Source organism: Hemitrygon akajei, chromosome 7, assembly GCF_048418815.1.
Source record: "Hemitrygon akajei chromosome 7, sHemAka1.3, whole genome shotgun sequence".
NCBI classification, from domain to species: Eukaryota; Metazoa; Chordata; class Chondrichthyes; order Myliobatiformes; family Dasyatidae; genus Hemitrygon; species Hemitrygon akajei.
The window spans coordinates 118,474,471-118,496,263 of record NC_133130.1 but is presented as its reverse complement, the minus strand read 5'-3'; the positions used below and the strand labels follow the sequence as shown (position 1 = coordinate 118,496,263).

The 21,793-nt window shown below is 39.8% G+C and overlaps 1 protein-coding gene across 2 annotated transcripts in view; it reads left to right on the top strand.

The window, feature by feature from the left end:
* The window catches only part of wdr27 (WD repeat domain 27), a 561,812-nt gene that overhangs the window by 104,688 nt on the left and 435,331 nt on the right, over window positions 1-21,793 (top strand). For both annotated transcript variants that reach the window (XM_073051837.1, XM_073051836.1), the window contains exon 21: window positions 9,636-9,757. In XM_073051837.1, the coding sequence (XP_072907938.1) occupies window positions 9,636-9,757 (122 nt within the window). The remainder of the gene's footprint in view (window positions 1-9,635; window positions 9,758-21,793) is intronic.

Below are 21,793 nucleotides of genomic sequence, written 5' to 3'. Positions count from 1 at the left end.
CCTCTTTCTCCCTTATTAGGGAGAGAGCGAGCCTGTAGTATGTCGAATACCGGGTGAACAGTGTAGTCTTTGGAGTACTGCAAGTCTGTGTCTTTGCTGTTGCCTTGCTCACGCTTGAGTGTTTGGTGGCAGGTGCCGATGCTTTTTTTTGCTGGTGGGGGGAAGGGGGATCGTTGCTTGCTATCGCTTACGCGCGGGAAGGAGGGGAACTGGGGGGGACTTCGGTGTTCTAACATTTAGCTGTCATCCTTTCTTTGGGGGCACTTCTCTGTTTTCATGGATGGTTGTGAAGAAAAAGCATTTCAGGGTGTATATTGTATACATTTCTCTGATGTTAAATGTACCTTTGAAACTTGCTAGAGTCTTGACATACCAAATCTTCTCAAACTCCCAATGCTTTCTTTGTATTTGCATCAGTATGTTGACACCCAGAAACTTCGGAACTTTTAAATTTCTCTATTCATATTGCCCTATTTAATATTTTTTTTTACTATTATTGGGGTGCTTTTAGTGTCCTCCACTGCGAAGTCAGATTACAAAAAGATGTTCACGGTCTCAGCTATATTTCTTTATTTCCTAGCATTCTGTTCAGAGTGGGTGGGATATTTACCTTATTTACTCTTTTCATTTATAATGTTGTTAAAGCATCTAATGTTTTATTTTTGCTACTCTCATGATCTGTGTTCTCCTTTATTTTTTTCAGTCATTCTCCACTTGTTTCTAAATTTTCCCACCCCTTTGAACATGACACTAATTTTCATGAAGCTTCATGGCTTTTCCTTCTTTTTGAAGCCATCATGAACTACAGTTAGATCACCCTTATTATGGCTCAATGGAATGCATCTTTGAAGATTATGAAATACCTCCTTAAATGTTTGTGATGGTTGGTTAGTTTTTGAAGCTGTCTAGGGTAAGATAATGGCCAATCTGTGATTATTTCTTTCTTTTTCTTCACCATTGACCACATCTACAAGGAGCACTACCTCAAGGAAATAGCATCCATTGTCAAGTGCCCCCATCATCCAGGCTCTTCTTGCTGCTGGCATTTGGAAGGAGCCTCAGGACCCACACCTCCAGGTTCAAGAACATTTATTACCCTTTAACCATCAACCTTCTGAACCAATGTGGGTAACTTCACTCACCCCAACATTGAACTGATTCCACACCCTATAGACTCGCTTTCAAGGATTCTACAACTGATCTTCTCAATATTGTTTTTGCTTATTTATTTATTATTTGTTGTAATTGCACAGTTTCTCCTCTTTTGTATATTGTGTATCTGTCTTTGTGTGTAGTTTTTCATTGATTCCATTATATTTCTTTGTATCTGCTATGATATGTCTGCAAGACTATAAATCTCAGGGTAGTTTATGGTGACATACATGTACTTTGATAAATTTACTTTGAACTTTTGAAAATAGAAATCTATCACCATAGGTTTAAAATTACCAAGTGAACAAGTGCTAGTTACTGTTTCTAGATTGGGGTTCCATAGCTCTACCAAATTATGTGCAGAAGCATGCGTTTTGTGATTTCTTTTGTGAAAGGCTTATCTGAATTATATCTTGAAAACTTCAATCAAATCTCCTCTTAATCTTCTACATTTGAGATAAAATTATTCTAATTTCTATAATCTCTATAATGTTACCAGTGGCATGAGTACAAAGATGAAAGAATTGCTGGGAATAATCAGCAGTGCAGATAGCATCTCTGGGCTGAGAGGTGATTAAGTGCTTGGGTTTAAAAGCAAAATGTTGCAGATGCTGTAAATGGCAGGTTTAGGCAGCATCAACACAAGGTGAAAAAGAGTTATCATTTCAAATTGATGATATCTCCCTGCCCTTTGCCATGTTCTTTAAGCCATATTCATCATTACTTTGTCAATCTCTCTTGTTCTCCATCCTCTTGCATGTGATGTTTCTGTCCCTCTCCTCATTCTGGGCAGTTTCAAATTTCTTTCCCTTAACATAAATTCATAGACCAGTAGAAGCATAAGACTATGTCTTGCGGAACCAGCCTTTCAGCTCACAGTGCTGTACTCAGTTAATTAAACTAGTAATTAAATCTCTAACTAAACTAATTCCTTCTGTTTACACAGTGACCACTTTCTTCATTTTCTGTACGTTCATATGCTAATCACAGAGCCTTTTAAATGCCTCTTTCATATTTTCCTCCAGTACCACCTCTGGCAGCACATTTCAGGTACCCATCACTCTCTGTCTCCTTTGAACTAACACACTATCACTTCAAATGCATGTTCTCTATTATTAGACATTTTGACCCTTGGATAAAGATACTGGCTGTTTATCTATGCCTCTCAAATTAAAGTTAGAAAGTTAAAAAAGGGTCTAGTGCTTTCCCAGCAAGTGTGACAAATAAACACTTCTTGGGCTTCCAGCCGAGTATAGGTATTAATTCTAACTGACATTTCGATGACAAACTGTGCCGTCTTCTTCAGGGATGATACCTGGGCATGTTTAGTCTGGTGGTATTTATACCCCTGTAACCTGTCCTTCCTTGTTGGTTAGTCCTCATCCTAAAACTCTCCCACCTTGTTTACAATCCCTGAAGAAGATGGCAGAGTTTGTCATCAAAACATTGGTTGTAACCATTAACTCTACCTGGCTGGAAACCTGAGAAGAGTTTATTTGTTAAAAAGTTAAAGTTCAAATTTATTGTCATTCAACTGTGTACACGTATACCACCAAATGAGACAACATTCCTCTAGACCAAGGTGCACAACACAGTACAACTCACACACAATACTGTGATAATCTTACATTACAAAAATGTGATAATCTTACCACAAATAAATTAGCAAATAGTAAAGTACATTTCTGACACAAATGAAGAAGTAAACATTATATGCTACTGGCTTTTCATCTGTGATAAGATCTGGATGGTGGCAGGGAGTTCAGTAGCTTCATGGCCTAGCTGATTTCCAATCCATGTCCTAATACTATGGTACCTCCTACCTGAAGGTGGCTCTTATAATGTTATAAACTTCTATCAGGTCTTCTCTCAGTTATACCATTCCGGAGATAACAATCCAGGTTCGTCTTTCCTTTCCTCATAGTACATTACTTCTAATCCAGGCAGCATCCTAAGAAATATCTTCTGCACCCTCACCAAAGTCTTGACATTTTTTTTTATACAATGTGTTGGATGACCAGAGTTGAATGCACACTTTTCTAGTTTTGGTGACTGTTCATGTTCTTTCTTTCTGCACAGCTACCATCTGATCTAGGGAAGATATCCTGCATTTTCTGTTTCATTAAGAAGGTGCAGAAAGATGGTGAAGGGGGTAGAGCCACCATCATCAATGTGAGTGGAACATAGAACAGTGTAGCACAGGAACAGGCTCTTTGGCTCACAATGTTGTGCCAAACCAATTAAATTAATAATCAAACTTGATGATGCGTTTGTGCTTGTTATGACATATAGAGGAGGAAAAAAAGAACTTTGTAGTGAGATACTTCATGGACTTTGGAAGTAATATTGTAAAGTATGGGGGAAACACTATTGCAGGGAATTCTCTAGCCATCAATAACAGAGGAACTAAATATGGTAGCTTGACTGAAGTGGACAACAAAGAATAATTATTAGAGGAGTATGGTGTATTTGACCCAGTTAAACGCTGTGGTAAAGTTAAGGAATGTCATGAGAGAGAACATGGATATAGAAGATGTGATTTGTGGTTTTGCTTAGTGCCATTTTGTTACTGTAGCTCTGGCCTTGAGTCTGATTTGTGGAGTGGCAGGAGCAAATCTGGAAGGTGACCAAAAGGAGACAACAGTGAAGTAAGTCATGTTACACCAAGTTATGCAGACATCACTGACTAAGTACTTTGAAATGAAAACTTAGCCTGCAAGCATAATGAATAGTGTTTATCTTATTCTTTCAGACATCTTAATTAGGAGTGGTGTTTGTTTGGAACATTGCTATAGATGTCCTTCAAGTTACACTTCTGGATCTTTGATAACAATAAGGTTACATGAAGTCAGACATTCTCCCTTTGAGTTTGATGAAAGACTGCATCTGTCTTCTTCAACTCATCCTTCCTTCCATCCCATAACACCTCCTAGCTGTACTACTCACGTCACGAGGGTCTGCTGATTGCAACAGCTTATACCTTCAAAGGCACATTTTGTTGTTGCAGACTCAAAAATGAATATTGTGGTAAAATTTCTTTATTGTAAAGAACAAATCAAAAGTAGTATTAAAAGTCAATTAATTTGCATAAGTAGGAACAGCTGAAGTTAAACATTTTCAAACAAGCCAAGAGGAGAAGTTAATTTTAGAAATGCAGACTTGGTTATAAGGAAAGTACACATGTTTTGTTTCCAATTTGATGTGATTTTTTCTTTGTTTTTATGTACTTTCATTCTCATTAAACCAGCTTTCTGAATAAGATCCAAAGCCATTCTTTATTATAGGGAAATTCCTGTGAATTTCAACTTCTCTGCAAGTTAAATTGAGTGCCCACACGGTGGTTTATTATTTTTGTCTGAAATGACCATGTCAATCTTCCCGCTACCACGTTCCTCCTCCTCTTCCATCTTCAGGTCATGGCTTGTTTTCAGCAATAAAGTGCAACCCGTGATTTCTGTACATTATAATGCAGATAAGGGCCATTTTGGATTTCAGAATCCATCATAAAACAATGCCAGTTTTGTTATGGAGTCTTAAATTCCCCCAAGTGTAACACATGTAAAAAAAATTACACAGACATAACAAACTAATATTCTGTCAGCATCTGGTTAGATTTAAACTAATTTGTAGGGTCCAGAGCCAAACCAGCTGAAAGCCCAATATGGCTGGATCTTGGCTCCTTTAGGTTTATTTTCAAATACTTGAGTTTGAATCAAGATAATGCCACGTTGAATTTGAATGCATTATTTGCTGTACAATTGTTCAAAATTAGGGCAGAGTGAAAGCAGCAAGATAGTATTGTCCATTCGTGTTATACATCTGTGCATGTGAAAATGGTGGCATTTAGTTTGCACCTTTAGTCTTCTCACATGGCATTAAAGCATAAGCTGAATTCTGAATCAAAATGTAGAATCTGCAGGAAGGTGGAGTGAATGTCAACCTCTACTGTCCCACATGCTACTTTATAAACAGTTTCTCCAGACAGTTATCAAAAGCCCAAAAGAAAAGCAATTACTCATGCTGTGTATGACAACAGATGTAACAGGACTTTAACTCTATTTTTAAAAGATTTCAATTCAGTTGCAAGGCTTGTGACTTCAAAGATTCAAAGTACATTTAACTTTGAATGGACAATACCATCATGCTGCTTACACCCTACTCTGACTTTGGCCAAAAGTACTTCTCTGGATTCTCTGGATAATATGTTTTAAACTATCTTCAACTCTGTCATGACTTATTTATGTCTGAAGATGTTTCAATCAGGAAGAGAGCCCTTGGTTCCTTTGCCACATTCCTACTATAGTAGGGCATTGATAGGCTCAAAAGCTTAGCCTAATATGGAGTGTGGGTTTAGGATAGACCAACATAACAGATGATCTAAAATCAGTTCATGGAATCACTGACTAACTGAAACATGGTCATTGATGTGACAGAGCAACATAAGGAATTGGAGCAGAAACTGACGGTATGGTCCCTTGAGCCTGCTCCATTATTCATTAATAAAAGTAGGTCAAATTTGTTGGCATCTGCACAAGTTCAGTCTAAAATCCCCTCGTGTTTTAAGAAGGCAAGGTGGCATGCCTGAATGACTATCGACCTGTGGCTCTGATATCAATTGCTATGAAGTGCTTCGAGCAGTTGGTTATGGCACACATCAAACATAACCTACCAATCAACCTCGACGCTTTGCAATTAGCCTACCAGAGCAACAGGTCAATGGCAGATGTCATCTCTCTGGCACTACATTCCTCCTTAGAACACCTGAAAAAGAAAGACGTATATGTAAGGCTCCTTTTCATTGACTACAGCTCTGTCTTTAATACGATCATTCCAAATCACTCTCTCACCTAGAGGGGGTCAGTTGTGCTGTGAGGATTACATTCCTTGACTTCTCTAGTGCCTTTAACACCATCCAGCCCAAGATCTTAAGGCACAAACTAACGGAGATGGGAGTAGACTCTCACATGGTGGATTGGATAGTGGACTACTTGACAGATAGACCTCAGTATGTGCGGTTGGGAGACTGTAGGTCTGACACGGTGGTCAGCAGCACAGGGGCGCTGCAGGGAACCGTACTCTCTCCGGTCCTGTTCACCCTGTACACATCAGACTTCCAATATAACTCGGAGTCCTGCCATGTGCAGAAGTTCGCTGATGACACGGCCATAGTGGGGTGTGTCAGGAATGGACAGGAGGAGGAGTATAGGAAACTGATACAGGACTTTGTGATATGGTGCAACTCAAACTACCTGCGTCTCAATATCACCAAGACCAAGGAGATGGTGGTGGACTTTAGGAGATCTAGGCCTCATATGGAGCCAGTGATCATTAATGGAGAATGTGTGGAGCAGGTTAAGACCTACAAGTATCTGGGAGTACAGTTAGACGAGAAGCTAGACTGGACTGCCAACACAGATGCCTTGTGCAGGAAGGCACAGAGTCGACTGTACTTCCTAAGAAGGTTGGCGTCATTCAATGTCTGTAGTGAGATGCTGAAGATGTTCTATAGGTCAGTTGTGGAGAGCGCCCTCTTCTTTGTGGTGGCGTGTTGGGGAGGAAGCATTAAGAAGAGGGACGCCTCACGTCTTAATAAGCTGGTAAGGAAGGCGGGCTCTGTCGTGGGCAAAGTACTGGAGGGTTTAACATCGGTAGCTGAGCGAAGGGCGCTGAGTAGGCTACGGTCAATTATGGATAACTCTGAACATCCTCTACATAGCACCATCCAGAGACAGAGAAGCAGTTTCAGCGACAGGTTACTATCGATGCAATGCTTCTCAGACAGGATGAAGAGGTCAATACTCCCCAATGCCATTAGGCTTTACAATTCTACCGCCAGGACTTAAGAACTTTTTAAATGCTATTATTAATGCTTTTTGAGATAGTGATTTAGATGCATATCATATTTTTTACTGAGTTAAGTATTGTATGTAATTAGTTTTGCTACAACAAGTGTATGGGACATTGGAAAAAAATGTTGAATTTCCCCATGGGGATGAATAAAGTATCTATCTATCTATCTATCTATCTAAATAAACTGATTCATAAGCTCCGGAACCTGGGTCTTAGCACTCAAATCTGCAGCTGGATCTTCAATTTCCTCACAAACAGGACCCAGGCTGTAAAAATAGGGGATAAGCTCTCCTCTACAATCACTCTGAGCATCGGTGCCCCACAAGGTTGTGTACTCAGCCCCCTGCTGTACTCACTGTACACCCATGACTGTGTAGCCAAGTTTCCATCGAACTCAATATACGAGTTTGCTGATGACACCACAGTTGTTGGGTAATGATGAGTCTGAGTACAGAGAGGAAATTAAGAACCTGGTGGCATGTTGTGAAGACAATAACCTATCGCTCAACATCAGCAAGATGAAGGAATGGGTTGTTGACTTCAGAAGGAGTAGCAGACCGCACGACCGAATCTACATCGGTGGTGCGCAGGTGGAACAGGTCAAAAGTTTTAAGTTCCTCGAGGTGAATATCACAAATGACCTGACTTGGTTTAACCAAGCAGAGTCCACTGCCAAGAAGGCCCACCAGCGCCTTTACTTCCTGAGAAAGCTGAAGAAATTTGGCCTGTCTCCTAAAACCCTCACTCATTTTTATAGATGTACTGTAGAAAGCATTCTTCTAGGGTGCATCACAAGCTGGTATGGAAGTTGTCCTGTCCAAGACCGGAAGAAGCTGCAGAAGATCGTGAACATAGCCCAGCACATCACACAAACGAATCTTCCATCCTTGGACTCACTTTACACCGCACGCTGTCTGAGCAGTGCTGCCGGGATAATCAAAGACACAACCCACCCAGCCAACACACTTTTTGTCCCTCTTCCCTCTGGGAGAAGGTTCAGGAGCTTGCAGATTTGTACGGCCAGATCTGGGAACAACTTCTTTCCAACTGTGATAAGACTGCTGAACGGATCCTGACCTGGATCTGGGCCGTACCTTCCAAATATCCGGACCTGACTTGCACTACCTTACTTTCCCTCTTCTATTTTCTAATGATTTATAATTTAAATTTTTATTATATTTACTTCGATTTGTACTTTAAGGAGTGCAAAGCACAGAATCAAATATTGCTGTGATGATTGTACGCTCTAGTATCAATTGTTTGGTGACAATAAAGTACATGTATGTGCAGGTGCAATGAAAAACTTACAGCAGCATTACAGGCACATGACATCATATAGGCAACATTTGCAAGAAAAAAACAAATTAAACTTAAATTATACACATTTTACAACACCAAGTTATTGATCTGATCTTGATCTTACATCTGCGTTCATAGGGGCAAAGTGGGTTGAAGACAAAATAGTCCAGTTGTGGAGGGGTTCTTTATGCTCTCATTGAGAAGTTTGTATTGCAGGAAAGAGCATCTAATTGAGCTTGTGTTGAGTGTGAAGGGACAATCATCATACATACAAAGAATGTCAACAGTGAAGCAAAATTCATCTACATGTTAAAAAGCACTACCTTTCTGTTTGAGCTGGTATAAATCTGAAGTTTTGCTGACTCCAAGTTGACTAATTTATCTTAAATTTTCTTGTTACTATATTGATCCTTCACTCTTTCCCTCCCAGCCCATCAAGGTTGGTTTTGCAATGTATTTCATTGAGAATGTGTTCTTCCAATGTAGCAAAACAGACAATGCACAAATGTTTTTTGTCCTAGATCGCATCAGAATTAGTTTAACTTAGTCACTTTTTTTTTGCTGTGTTTATCCACACTTCCATTAAGGTAGAGGGAAAGTTGGCCAGAATCCCTTCCCCTTGATGGCCATTCTATGACTCCGGATCAAGGTGCATGTGTGGAGGAGGAGGATTTGTTCTTATATTTGTAATTTGTCAATACTCATTGCTGAAGTAGAAATTTAAGTAACAGGTGACTGGCACTGATAGACATGTAATACTAAAGTGGATCTGTGCCTAAGTAAAGAACAAATAAAAATAAATGTCTAATAAATGATATTATATCAGCCCTTAACCTTTAATATATATCACTTCCCAGCTTCTCACTTGATCACCCCTCCCCCACCCACTTACCTTCCCTCTTACCTGGCTTGTATTCCTCCCCTCCTCCCATCATCTTATTCTGTCTTCTTCCTCCTTCCTTTCTAGTCCTGAGGAAGGGTTTCAGCCTGAAACGTCAACTCCATAGCCATTCCTCCTCATAGCTACTGTCAGATCTATTGAGTTCCTCACACATTTTGTGTATGTTAGATTGTGTGTGATATATAATTCTTTTATTAAGATCAGCTTCCACAGAAGTAGGTACCGTGATGTAATTTATCCATGATGGGATCATTTTTCAGAACAATGCTGCTTAACTCAGCAGGATTGTCTCTAATTAATTCTGAGGCCTGTGGGTTCTCCTTGTGTGTGGCAGGAAAGGGTAATGTGTTTTTTCTTTTGTATATCATTGATTGGTATTAATGTTTCTATGATATCACTTACTACTGTTTACCTTAACTGAAAGTATCTGCAGACATTGTCCTGACAGCTGGCACAAATCGTGCTTTGGAAGTGTTTGATCTGAATGTTGGTCAGAGTGTAGTAACTGTTCCAGATGCTCATACTAGACCCGTGCACCAGATCTGCCAGAACAATGTAGGTCACTGCTTATACAACTTCCTCTCCCTTTCAGCAAGATCAAGTAGAGAGGCTGCTCACTTGAGCGCTTTAATACCCAGTAACCTGTGATTAGTTACTTTTTTGTTTATAGGGTCTGGGTTGGATTCTATCTTGCCATTTTATATTTTGTGTTTGAAAAGCAGGTCATTTAGGGCTTAAAATACACTCCTGTACCTCCTGCACCTATTAAAGTGGTCACTGAGTGTATGTTCATGGTCTTCTGCAACTAGCCCATCCACTTCAACTGTTCAGAATGTTGTGTGTTCAGATGCTCTTCTGCACACCACTGTTGTAATGTGTGGTTATTTGAGTTACTGTCACCTTCCTGTCAGCTTGAATCGGTCAGGCCATTCTCCTCTGATATCTCTCATTGACAAGGTGTTTTCACGCACAGTACTGCTGCTCACTGGGTGTCTTTTTTGTTTCTCACATCATTCTCTGTAAACTCAAGACTGTTGAGCCTGAAAATCCCAGGAGGTCAGCAGTTTCTGAGATACTCAAACCACCTCATCAGTCACTTAGGTCACATTTCTTCCCCGTTCTGATGTTTGGTCAGAATGACAACTGAACCTCTTAACCATGTCTGCATGATTTTATGCATTGAGTTGCTGACACATGATAGGCTGATTAGATATTTGCATTAACGATCAGGTGTAGGTGTACCTAATAAAGTAGCCACTGACTATCTGTTGCTCACAATGTGTATTTGTATAATTAGTACACATCCAGTTCATCTATAAGCTACAAGCCTCAGGTCATATTTCATATTATGGCTTGCTTTAATAATCAAGATGAACTGTTTGTTCACTACTGTGCCCAGTTTGAAGTGCTTGACCATAGGTGCACAAACCATGCAAATGACTTTTTTTCTGCTAATTGGGATAGCATCAAAAGCCACTGTAAAGGATATTTGGGATTCTGCTCCATGCTCTTGACCGGTATAGTGGGGCCTACATGTAGACCAGAAGACATAGGCGTAAAATTAGGCCATTTGGCCTATTGAGTCTGCTCTGCCATTCGATCATGGCTAATTTATTTTCCCTTTCAGCCCCATCCTCCAGCCTTCTCCCCATAACCTTTGACATTCTGACTCACCAAGAACCTATCAACCTCTACTTTTAATATACTCAATGACTTGGCCTCCAAAGTCTTCCACAGATTTCCACAGATTCACCACGATCTGTCTAAATAAATTTTCCCTCATCTCTTTTTAAATGGATGTCCCTTCATTCTGAGGCTGTGCCCTTTGGTCTTAGACTTCCCTGCTATAGGAAACATTTCTCCATGGCCACTCTATCTAGGACTTTCAATATTTGATAAGTTTCAATCTGAACCCCCCCCCCCCCCCGCCCAGCCCTTTCTGCTAAACACCATTGAGTAAAGGCCCAGAGCTATCAAATGCTTCTATCATTCCTGGAGTTATTCTCGTGAACCTCCTCTGAAGCCTCTCTAACGTCAGCACATCCTTTCTTAGACAAGAGGCCCAAAACAATCATGATACTTTTGACTGGAAGAATGGAGCTTCAAGGTTGGTGAAGTTCAGGAGTATTTTGACTCCATTATTTCTGAACTTTAGACTTTCCTATTGGGACTTAACAGTATCATATTTAGATCAAAGAATATCGAGAAAATTTACAAGAATCTTGCCAGGACTTAAGGACCTGAGTTATAAGGGAAGGTTGAATAGATTGTGTAGGAGAATGAGTGGAGATTTGAAAGAGGTATACAAAATTGAGTGGTATTGATAGGGTAAATGTAAGTGGGCTTTTTCTATTGAGGTTAGGTGAGAGAATTACTAGAGGTCAAGGTTAAGGGTGAAAGGTGAAATATTTAGGGGAATTTCTGCACTCAGCACATGCTGAATGTGTGGAACGAGCTGCCAGTGGATGTAGGTTTGATTGCAACATTTAAGAGCATTTTGGCTAAGTACATGGATGGGAAGGTTATGGAAGGCTATGGCCTAGGTGCAGGCCAATAGGATTAGGCTGAATAACAGTTTGCATGGACTAGATGGCCGAAGGACCTGTTTCTGTAATGTTCTATGACTCTATTGCATTTAAGTTATAAGAATCTATGATCAAAAAAAGTAGACGCAGAATTTGGTTGTACTGCCCCTCAAACCTGTTGCACCATGCAATAACATCATACTGTACTTTTCTAAATTTGTTAGTAGCTTTTGGAGAGTAGAAGTCTATTGTGTATAAAGGGCAGGGTGTGTTGGAATAAATTTATCCAGGTTAGAGTGTGTTAAAACTTGTATAGTAACTTTTATAATATTTTGTACACCATATGAAGATACGAGTTATATGGAACATATTGAAATACATTGCTAATGATTCTCAAATGGCACTCTTCGGTAGATCAGTAGAGTTTTCATAGCTCAGTTCAGCCAATTTAATTTCAAACTAGGACCACCAGGACTTCAGGTGAATTGTTGTCTGGGATCTGAATGCTGAGAATCTCAGTTGTGGTGTATTTACAGTTTTATCGATGAATCATATGACTGCTGTAGTTTTCTGTGTACTTTGAACCTGTCCTTCTCAGGAAATGGAATAGAAAGAAGTGGTTCCATTCCAACGATGTACCTTGACTTTTAAAGAGGCTCCTCCTAACTTCTTTGCTAAAGTGAACCATACTAGTTGATCCCTTGATCTAGCTGAGAGAAAAAATGTCCTTGTTAGATAAACAAAAGACTCTAGAACTACCATCATAAATCATAGCACTATTGTGAGTGCAAGCCTATTGTCAACATCTTTTCTGGGGCACACATGGAGAAATGTTCCATCAGTTAATAGTATAGAACTTATTCAATTTTGCTGCCAGTTGGTATACGTTAGTATGGAATAAGTTTAGTAGAGATAGTTATTTGATAGGCACTATAGACATGGGCTTGCTTCTGTGCTGTATAGCTCCTTTGCATTTTCACTCTGTAACTAAGTGAATCCTTCCATCATCTAAGATAGGTTCCCAACCTGGGGTCCACAGACCCCTTGCTTAATGGTATTGGTCCATGACATAAAAAAAGTTTGATGGTTATTCTCCCTCATTATTATGTGTAGTATGCTAGCTACTTTGGTATCCAAACCTCATGGCTTTCAGCAGATTTATTTACCTTCAAAGTTCAAAATAAACTTAGGAAAATATGTATATATGTCACCACATACCACCGTGAGAATCATTTTCTTACAGGCAATCACATGAGAACAAAGAAATACATTAGGATCATTGAATAACTGCTTTCAAACAGAGACTGACAAGCAACCAATATGTAATGTCCATTTGCATAATTGGGGGTCTCACATAAGGGAGTTTCATAAGAAGTTGATTTTATCATTTGGCATACAAAGCTGATAAATATGTCAATATAGGTGAGAACATTTTCCCATGAATCTGTGTTGGTTTTCTCTAAGAATTTACATGTTAAATAAAGCCTTTCTGGTGCAATCCAAGGAACCTGAATACTTTCTAGAAGTTCCTATTCTTAACTTTAAATTGATTGGTGCATATTACCTTATGGCATTAGCATTGACAAGGCTGATCTTTTGAAATGTGTCTAAAAATTATCTGTCTCTATCAATTTAATTTACCCAGTAATGACTGGTTAAATTGACTGCATTTGAAGTTGTGGAGAAAATTTATATAAATCAATGATTATTCAAATGTTCTATAAAAATGTACTCAAAATAATTTTAAAAGGTGAAATTTATGATTTTTTTACAGCACTGTTTCTCCAGACTTCTGATTTCTGTATAAATATCTTCTCCTATGAAAATAATTTGGAATGAATTATGACCTACATTGATTTTTTTTTGCCAAAAGCTGAGTTAATAGTAAACAAGACCCTGTAATCCAATTAACTGTGTAATACCTTATCTTCAGAAAATACTGTAGATGGCATTAAAATGTTGCTGTTAAAAATGCAGGGGCATTGTGTAGGGCTGTGTGTGTCCAAAATCTAGTAAAATGCAGCATAGGTGGATAAAATCTGGTATTTCATTTAATAAAGCTTTAATGCCTATGGTACCATTCCAGGAAAAGATAATTTAAGATATAATTGATGGCATATTTCAGTAAATTCATGCAATGCTATAAAAGTGAATTGAGCAATAAATAGTTGCTGAGGTCTAACATGACCTCAGGGTAAGTTCAAAGGAAATGTGTGGGGCAAACTTTTTTTTACTTGCAGTGATGGGTATCTGGAAGGTGTTGCCAGTGAGGCTCTTGGATAGGCACATGAATATGCAGAGAATGGTAGGGTTTGTACATTGTGTAGGCAGAAATGATTAGATTAGTTAGGAACTTAATTACTTCAAAAGACAATGCCTCTAGAAGGTGGAATCCATCATGTAGGTCCTTCACCATCTGGGACATGCCTTCTCATTACTACCAACAGGGAAGGAGGTACAGGAGCCTGAAGACTCACTCAGTGCTCTAAGAACAGCTTTTTCCTCTCTGCCTTCAAATTTCTGAGCAATCTATGAACTCTTGAATGCTTTCTCATCATCCCTCCTTTGCACTTTTTATTTACCTTTATTGCGACAAAAATAATTTTAAAAATCATGATGTTTGTCAGTGACAAGAAACCTGGTTCTGAATTAGTAAGGCACAGTGTTGTGGGCTGAAGAGCGTGGGCTGTGTTCTGTTCTGTGTTCTATGGTGTGCATTGTGCTCCAGCTCTGGCAAATCTTTAGTCCCTATATCTAAGTACATGGGGGAAACTAACATCATCTTTGGCATCATACTCAGTTGATGGGTGAAGAGCAATTAGTCCATCTGAATGTCAAGGCACTGCTGAGCACAGTGAACCAGTATACTAAATTGTGGCTGGTTCTCTATGATGAAAAATGGATGAGAGCAGTGTGTTGTAAGAATAGGCGAGGCATAAGGAGGAGCTGGCATAAAATCAGGAGATCTCTCTGTTGCCTGGTGTGTCTGCCCTTTCCCTAGAAAAATCTTTGCACCCAACACAAATTTGGTAGGCTGGAGCAACACACAAAACGTTGGAGGAAAGTCAGGCAGCATCTACGTAAGGATGTTGGACAGTCAGTGTTTTGGGTTGAGACCTTCACCAGAACTGGAAAGAAAGAGGGGAGTTAGACTGTATATAAAAAAAAGGTTAAGGTGGAGAGGAAGAGGAGCAAGAGCTGGCAGGTGATGGGTGGAATCAGGTGAGGGGAGAGTGTAAGGGATCTGGAGAGTGAAATGATGTAAGAAGCTGTGAGGTGACAGGTAGATGTGACAAAGGGCTGAAGAAGATGGAGCCTGATAGTAGAGGGTGTTGGATTATGGAATAAAGGGCAAGAGATGAGGGGGATCTGAAGAGAGGAATGTATGGATGAGGGAAAAGATGATGGGATGATGAGGGTGAATGGGACATGGGACAAAGAAGGGAGTGGTTACTAGAAATTAATCTGTGTTTATGCCATCAATTTGGAGACAACTGAGGCAGAAAATGAAGTGCCATCTCTCTAATCTGTGTTCAGTCTCAACCTGACAGTAGAGAGGCCAGTGGACAGATATGGGAATGGGAAGTGAAGTTAAAATGGATGGTGTTACGAAAACCCCGTAACCAGGTAACTTACCAGCAAAGATAGATGGATCAGCTGAGTCGGATGCTACTATTTTCAACCGTTTTATTCAACAAGGGCACAAACGTATGGTTAATACAAAACATTCAGATCATCAAAACTCAATCTAAAACACCGGTGTAATAATAATCATTCAAAACACAAGCTCGATCGTCGTCTAGGGGTAATGTAGATTTTATATCGTTCACTGGATATCTAAAAGTCTTTTAGATCACGGCAGTTTCACTTAGTTGCCGGCGGAAGTGTCGCGTTGGTGCACTTTTAGTTAGAAAGACAGAGAACATGAAGCATTTACCCGACAGGTTTTCCAACCTGTAGGAGGTAGTCGGAAGTCTCGTTGGGGGAATGGACTCTCATCTGTGGCTTCCCCTGTAGCTAGGCCGTCTTCCGTGGTGAAGTCGCCAATCCCAGGCAAGGGAAGGACGCACACGAACCCCACCACCGGCTGTAGCTATTAAAACGCTGTCGCAGGATTTCTAGCGTTTCTCCTTCGTGTGTTTCCTTGGTGCATCTGAGGGTCCTCCCCTCAGACCCGCCTTTATACTTCTTCACGGGATCGCAGGTGTCAATCAAGTTGCAGGTAATGCGATCTCTCTCTCAACCAGCCCACTTTGCCCGAGGGCTTTTCAGGTGGTCTCCATGAGACAATAGTCAAAGTCACTTTTATTCTGCTTCTTGGGAGAACGTGGTCTTTCGCACGTCTCTCTCTCTTGGGTCAGTTGACCCCCCTTAACTAGAGTTCTTGCGATTTTCAAAAAGGAGGGGGCCAACGGCATAACAATGGTCACCAGGAGGTGCTGGTAGGTAGGTTTCCATGTAGACCTTTTTTCATAGATTGTTTTAGACCACTGAAGAAATGGGAAGCCATGTACCACAATTGTCCTCTCATTTCTCTGTATGTATTTCACTTGGGCTCCTATAACAAGCCTAAAATGCTGATTTCTTTCTGTCCATCCATCCATCATAGAACCATAGAACATTACCCATTTTCTGACTAGTCCCACTGACCTGCATCTGGACCATATCCCTCCATACACCTCTCATCCATGTACCTGTCCAAGTTTTTCTTAAATGTTAAAAGTGAGCCCACATTTACTACTTCATCTGGCAGCTCATTCCATCCATCCCTTTTTCTATTTGCACACCTTGTCTTCTTTTGCACATTGGGTGTTTATAATTCTTTCTTTATGAGTAGTTTTTGTTGTATTGCATTGTTTTTCTGTGAATGGCCGCAAGAAAATCCTCTCAGGTAATATGTGGTGACATACTGCATACATACTTTGATAATAAATTTACTTTGAACTTCAATCTACACAGAAAAGGTAAACAATGCCTAATTTGTATGGCTCAGTAGAAGCATTCTAAAAAACAGAAATAAATCAGTTCATAGTCAACAAATGTTGTTCCTTTGTTAACTCCAGTGTTCCTCCGATATTGTGAAGCAATCGCAACATTTTGTTGTCAGCATACATCCATCAGCCTTCTTGTAGGTGGTTCTCTGGTTTGATATACTTGTAGAATTATGACACAGAGGCTGACATTTGGTCCATTAAGATAATACTAGCTGCTGGTAGAGCAATCTGCTGTCTTATTTTCTTTATCTTGTTATTCTCTCTGATACCTGTCCAAATTCCTCTCTAAGGCACTACTCATACAGATAGTGATTCCAGTTAAATAATGTCTGTTTAAGAAAAAGTCAGCTCAAACCTCCCCACCCCTCATATCCCCTTGTATTTTTTGCTGAAAAATTTGGAGCTGTGATCACTGCTCTTTGAATTATTTGATCATGGAATGTCAGCCTTCCACTTGTCCTATCAAAACCCATCATGATTTTTATATATCTCTGTTAAATCTCTTTATTTCCTTTTCTCCAAGGTGTACACCCCAGCATCTCCAGCGTAATGGTGAAGCTGAAATCTGTTACAGTACATAGTACATGGAATACCATAGCACAGTACAGGCCCTTCAGTCCATGATATGATGCTGACCTTTTAACCTACTCTTATGATTCAATCTAAACCCTCCCTCCTACATGGCCCTCCATTTTTCTATATCCATGTGACTATCTAAGAGTTTCTTAAATGCCCTAATGTATTTGCCACCCCGTCAGGGTGTTCTGCGCACCCACCATTCTGTGTAAAACAAAACAAAACAAAAAAAAAATCTGACCTCAGACATTCCACCTATACTTGCTCCAATCACCTGAAAATTTCATGCTCTCTGCATTGTTAGGCAGTCCAAATGGCGTGAAATACTTTAGTTGTGACATTACCATTATTTTATTTGGGTTCAAGTAACTTCTCTTAAGACCATAAGACATTAGAATCAAGTTCATATCACCGGCGTATATCATGAAATTTGTTGTCTTTGTGGCAGCAGTACAATGCAATACATAATAATAGAAAAAAGCAATTCTGGTAAATAGATACTGTGTGTATATTATATATATCTTTACACACACACACACACACACACACACACACACACACACACACACACACACACACACATATATATCCATCCCTCTGTATTTTTTTAATATATATATATATATATATACACACACACACACACACACATATATATATGTGTGTGTGAACATATATATAAACTAGTTGAATTAGATACGTAGTGAAAAAGTAGAAATTGTGAAGTAGTGTTCATGGGTTCAATGTCCATTCAGAAATCAAATGACAGAAGGAAAGGGGCTATTCCTGAATCACTGAGTGTGTGCCTTCAGGCTTCTGTACCTCCTTCCTGACGGTACAATGAGAAGAGGGGATGTCCTGGGTGATGGAGGTTCTTAGTGATGGGTGCCACCTTTTTTTTTTGAAGCATTGTTTCTCGATGATGTCCTGAATACTATGGAGTTTATGGAGCATAGGAACAGAATTAAGCCATTCAGGTCAATGAGTCTGCTCTGCCGTTTTAACATGGCTGATTTATTATCCCCCTCAGTCCCTTTCCTTCCTTCTCCTCATAATCTTTGACTTACTTGCTTATCAAGAACCTATCAATCTCCACTTTAAATATCCTCAATGACATGGCATCCACAGCAATCAGTGGCAATGAATTTCACAGATTCACCACCCTCTGCCTAAAGAACTTCCTTTGTTACTGCTTTACTTCATAATGACTGCTTACAACAGAGAAAAGGGAAGTTTGGTGCATTTCTGGTTATAACTGAACTCTTTGAGCGAAGAAGTATAAGATGTACTGTGCATTAGAATGTAAGAAATAGGAGAGGGAGCAGGGTATTTGGCCTTTCGCAGTGTTCCCAGATGACTGGTGAAGACGACAGCCAGAGACTTCTTCCCAGAGCAGAAATGGCTAGCACAAAGGGGCATAATTTTAAAGTGATTGGAGGAAAGTATAGTGGGGATGTCAAGAGTTCTTTACACTGGGAGTGGTGGGTGTGTGGAATGCCCTGCCAGGTGGTAGAGGTAGATACATTAGGGACATTTAAGAGACTCTTAGATAAGCACATGGATGATTGAAAAATGGAGGGCTATATGTGAGTGAAGGGGTTAATTTATCTTGGAGTAGATTAAAAGATTGGCATATTGTCAGCCAAAGGACTTGTACTATGCTGTACTTGTTCTTTGTTCTATGTATCAGTGATAATAAACCTGATTCTTATTGCGATTCTGAATCCACAGTCACAGGAAGGACTTGCAAACTCCGCACGGGCACCCTAGAGGTCAGGTTGCCGGAGCTATCAGGTAGTAGCACTCTCTGCACCTGCTACTTTAGGTAGAAGTTTGTGGAGTTGCAGATTCTGGAGGTAGCAGCTTCAGTTAGGTTGCTAGTCCTTTCTGAATGACCTGCACTCTGCCAGGTGAAACAATGAAGATTCAGAGCACTTGGACCCAAGTTTCTATAGTTAGGTGAAAGTGTCTGCTGGAGTTGGTCGGTCTGTATTTTGACGAAGTATGAAAAGAAGTACCTTCAGCAGAAGGCAAAGTTGGTCAAGTTGTAAATAAAAGATTACGGGTTTACTAATGCCAACTGACAGTTTCAGTTCCAAAGTATTCATGATAGCATGACAAAAAGCAATATGGCCAGAACAAGCTCTACATATTAAATTGAAGTGATTTAGTAATGGTAATCAAATACTGGCTTCAATACAGAAAGAAATAAGCTGTGTAAAATGACTGCCACAAATCCTGTTTTTATTTTAGTTTAGTTTCTTTAAGATTTGGACCATTTATGTAACTTTTCTGTTTCTCTCTTCAAATACTAATCTACCCCTACTTAAGTGGGCAAGTTGAAAAATGTTGGTATTTCCTGCTGAAAGATGATTTCATGGCCCATAAGTTGTGCCGATATTCTTTCAGAAAATTACAGTAGTTCACAGACTTGAGAGACAGCAGCTGCTTCAGGTTAAAATCTTTGCACGTTTCGAATATTAAGCATAAGCTACATTGAGAAGATGAGTAGTAGAGGTCCTCTCTTAACCTTCCCTAGATGGGATAAAATCTAATAGAATGAAATAATTCCAGGAGATGGGCAACATTAAGAATGCATCTTCCTTACATTTTGTTTGTATTATCGCATTAGAATCAGTTCTGTAGGCTGTGGGTTGTACCTGCTTTTGGATTATGATCAGTGCAAATGCCCTTTTGGGTCCCCTGTGTAGAATCATAAAGTTGGCCATAAGAATGGTTAAAACTGAATGAACAACACACGCAAGATGGCGGAGAAACTCGTTAGGTAAGGAGTATCTATGGAATGGATTAGACAATAAAGGATTTGGTCTGGGACTTTTCATCAGGACTGGAAAGGAATGGTGAAGAAGCCAGAATAAGAAGGTGGGGGGGGGGTGCGAAGAAGTAAAGCTGGCAGGTGATGGGTGAAACCTGGTGGATGTGGGAGTTGGGATGATGTGAGCAGCTGGTAGGTGATATGTGGAAGAGGCAAAGGGTGGAAGAAGGAATCTGATAGGAGAAACTGAATGAGGATAGTTTATACTCAGAAATGTCCACTCAGAAGGGGTCTTTGTAGTTCCCAACTCAGCCAAGCACAGCTTTTGATAATTTCTTGTGTGCTAATCAAATAAGACCAACAGCCATTAAAAGGAGAGCGAGTTTGTAAATCTGACAGGAGCAAAGAATGATGGGAATGGCAAGGGTAGAGCGCCATAGGAAGGGTGTGGGACAGGTGGCAGAGGAGGAGTGCCGGGGTGGTGAGGTGGTGCATGTGCAGACACACCCAGCAATGAGACATCAGGCAAGGTCATTTGATTCCAACAATTTGTTTATTGATCATTACAGAATGTCTCTAATGCTTCCTGCTCTTTCCCTTCTCCCTTCCCCTTTTCTGAATGATGATTCCCCTCTCCCTGTCCACTTTCCACTCTCAATGCACAATAGAGACCCATATCAGAATCAGGTTTATCATCACTCTTTGTGGCAGCAGTACAGTTCAATACGTAAGATTACTACAGAACTGTGCAAAAGTCTTAGGCACACTAGCTATACATTGTATGTGTGCCTTTTGCACAGTAGTGTAGGTATTATGTGTTAAATTACAGGTGTATATGAAAAATGAAACAATTTCAAAACTTTGATTGTGATACTCTTATAATGTACATAATATTCTTCCAACCAGCAATGAGAAAGCACTTAATATGATTACTTTGGGTATTTAGTGAGCTCCTTATGACTGATGCAAACTAACAAGATTTTAAATATTTGGTTGCGACTCGGTTAACTTGGTGACTATACACACCCACCGCTGTTTTTCTGCCTCATTTGCATTATCCAGCATATTTTCCTGTTCATTTCGTTCAAGGTTCTAATTAAATTATGTATATTCATTTTTTAAATATATTTTAGTACTATTTCATTAAAACAGTAAACTCATCATGGCCCATTTATAAACTCCTGTGGTCCCATGGTTTCCTGTTTTTTACTTATAGCCCACATTGAGAACCACTGACATACTCTATAACTGGTATGCAAGTGAATGTCTGCAGGGTCAAAGGAAGCCGCTACATTGAGTGAACTTCCTTGTCGGTAAGATAAATGTCAGGAGAGAGGCTCTATGTATTAGGGGAAACTTTGAAGAGAGGTTCAAGAGATTGTGTACGGCGGACATGAAAAGAGTGTGGCAGGAGTTGGCCAAGGTTTCCCCTCCTGGTGTGAGAATACCCACACAACTGAGTAATAAGAAATAAATTTCAAGGCTGCACAAAAATTGCAAGGTGAACTGCCAACCACTGAAGAATTTATAGTCATTGATTCAGTGATCCCTTTGTTGATGGATCTGCACAATGACATGAGGGATTACTCATATCTCCAGCTGATTTATGGTGTATTTTGCTGTTGTAATCATTTGAAATTGGAGTGACCCATGAGAAGCATCTCTCTAAGGGAAATCCATGAATGCTATAAAGACACTACCTGCTTCCTCTGCAGAACTG